General features: G+C 48.3%; 1 protein-coding gene across 1 annotated transcript in view; it reads right to left on the bottom strand.

Annotated features, from left to right (window-relative positions):
* RNF213 (ring finger protein 213) overlaps window positions 1-2,563 on the bottom strand; it is a 116,976-nt gene that overhangs the window by 18,537 nt on the left and 95,876 nt on the right. Inside the window, exons 49-51 of the mRNA XM_023511175.1 lie at window positions 1,759-1,881; window positions 836-946; window positions 98-345 (exon numbers count right to left, since the gene is read on the bottom strand). Coding sequence (XP_023366943.1) covers window positions 98-345; window positions 836-946; window positions 1,759-1,881 — 482 coding nt within the window. The remainder of the gene's footprint in view (window positions 1-97; window positions 346-835; window positions 947-1,758; window positions 1,882-2,563) is intronic.

The raw sequence follows: 2,563 nt of genomic DNA on the forward strand, positions 1-2,563 counted from the left end.
ACTCAGAAGAAGAAGGGGCTCAGGAGTTCCAGAGCTGCAGGCGGGCCAGAGACACACTGCTGGGGTGTTCCCGGGAAGGCCGGTGCAGCTGGAGCCTGCTCTTACCGCCATGTTGGCTGGGGAGAAAGCCAGGTTCCTCAGGGGCTCCATGACTTGGTTCTGTGTGCACAGAAGGATCACTGCAGCGTGAACGGCCATTTCTGTCACTGCTCCTTCGAGGCTGCTGTCACTGGGGCCTGTGCTCAGCAGTGGCAGAGTATTGTCCACGAGGGATGTTGCAAAGTGTCTGACGTTGGGTGAGAAGATCTTGCACTCCTCAATGAATGTGTTTACAGCCTCACGTTGCTGCCAGCAAAAAGTTTTTAAGATATTATCAGAGAATCTATGAATTCAAAGGTTTGCTCTGAGTGAGGTATACATTAAACACCAAACACAGATCAAATATCAGGGGGAATATGGATGAAATTATCACTATTTGATGGGAAAATCTTCATGAAAGAGAATTTGCATATACAAACACAGCAATCACATACCTAAGCATTGATTTTGATAATGATTATGAGATAAAGATTAAATGATCTTTTTGATAATGATTATGAGATAAAGATTGATAAAGATACATGAGAACATTATCTTATGTTCTCATGTATCTTTATTTTTAATTGTAATTTTACACTTTGGGTTAAACAGAAAATAGTTCCTCTACATAACAAGGTTGAAAACCTCCACCCTAGATAAAAAATTGTGGGCACAACCTGTGTTTAGGACTTTTATTTTGTCCCCCCAAGTCCCTCCAAATAATGAGACTGTGCATGCATCTCCGAATGTCACTCACCTCTGGCTTCGGATGGAGGTTTACATTGGGGGACCTGTATAGAACAGCCACCTCTTTGAAAAGTGCTAACAGTAAGTGCACTGCCTGGTGAGTTCTAGGTCCCCTGCAGGCCTGCAAAGCAAGGAAATCAGAGAAAATTTCAGAGTTGTACCCATCTGTCTAAGGGCCAAAGGCTGAGGAGTTTGCAAGTGAAGATGGAATGTGCCTCAGCCTCAACCCACCACAGGCTAAGGGAGCCCTTCCCACCCAGATGCCTGGGACCTGCTCCCCCTGGGCCACCTTCTGGTCAACAGCTCTGCGGATACACAGTCCATACAGCAGTCTCAGATTAAACTCAATACATATTTATCAGACAGTTTACGACAGAAGTTAACAGAAATCACCATCTTTTCTCCTTCTGACTACTTCACTTTCTTAGAAATTTTCCTGTACAGAAATAGGATTTTCTAGTTCCTCTCACTGGCACAAGCCAGGGTAAACAAAGACCCAAAGAGGAAGCAAGACTAGATGAGGTTAGATTCTAAAAACCTGTGTCTTTATTAAAACACACACATAAGCCTACGTGTGAATATACAGATACGAATTCTGCTGGCTGTGTCTGCATCTTTCATGTCAGAGGAATCCTGGAGACATGACTTTCCAATAGGACCTGGACGTGAGTTGGAAAGGAGCTACAGACGGCTGCTGCGGTGGGCAGCAGGGTACAGCAAGTCTGCCAGCCCTGCTCAGTCACTGCTGCTGTCTGTTCCAGCCCCTGGTGTGTGCGTGGCCAGGTGCACCAGAGAGGTCATGGGCACGTGACTTCTGATGCAGTGCGTCCCTTCATTGGGCTGCTTTTCAGGGTCCACCACCCTGCATCGCTCAACATGAACTGGGGAAGAGGGTGCCGTTCAGGTCCAGGGAGAAGCCGTGGCCCAGCTTACCTTCAGGGCAGTCGCGATGTCCAGGGCCTTGCATTCGAGGACAGCTTTGGCTGTGGCATCACGAAGAGCCTTGTATTCCTCTCCGTACACCAGGTATCGATCTATCTGGCTTGGGTGGTCCTTCTGCAGCCCCAGGAATATAGGGGTTAACCCCAGTGTGGATCACTGGGGGGACGTTTAGCAGAGACTAACTCAGAAGGTAAAGGGGCCAGGGAATCAGAGGTGCAGAGGTGGTCGAGCTGTGACTCCCTAGTCCTGCCCAAGATGTGACAGTCTAATGCTGTCTGTGCAAAGACCCGCCCCCTGGTAGGAAGGCGGGGTGCAAGTGCACTGGGGCCTGCGAGGGTGCAGTGCTGACCTGGGTGCCACTGGCTTTCTCCATTCTAAAGAGCCACACTGATGAAGGCCAGGTGACTTCAGTTAGGTCAACTACCCCAGTGGGTAGTAAAAAATAAAAATCCAGGGTTTATAGTACCATTTTTGTAACCCCAGGACAGTAAGAATTTGTTAATTTCTGAGCACCTAGAAAGGACCACTGAGAGGCCCTGAAGCTAACAGTTCTTCTATCCCTAGTTCTCATCCCTAACTACTCCTGTCTGCCAGAGGTAAGAAGGACACATCCTTCAAGCTCCATCCCTTTTCATTTGCTGAAGGCAAAGGCCACAGATGCATTCTTTTATGGTCTATGTGTCAACTTGGAGTGACACCTTAGTGAGCCTTGTGGGTAGATAGGGCAGAAACATGCACACACGTGCACACTCGCCTCTCAGTGGGCAGAGGGCGGATGGGGCAGAGACACGAGCAC

The sequence above is a fragment of the Otolemur garnettii genome, unplaced genomic scaffold, assembly GCF_000181295.1.
Source record: "Otolemur garnettii isolate 467f Iridium unplaced genomic scaffold, OtoGar3 scaffold00018, whole genome shotgun sequence".
In the NCBI taxonomy this organism is placed as follows: Eukaryota; Metazoa; Chordata; class Mammalia; order Primates; family Galagidae; genus Otolemur; species Otolemur garnettii.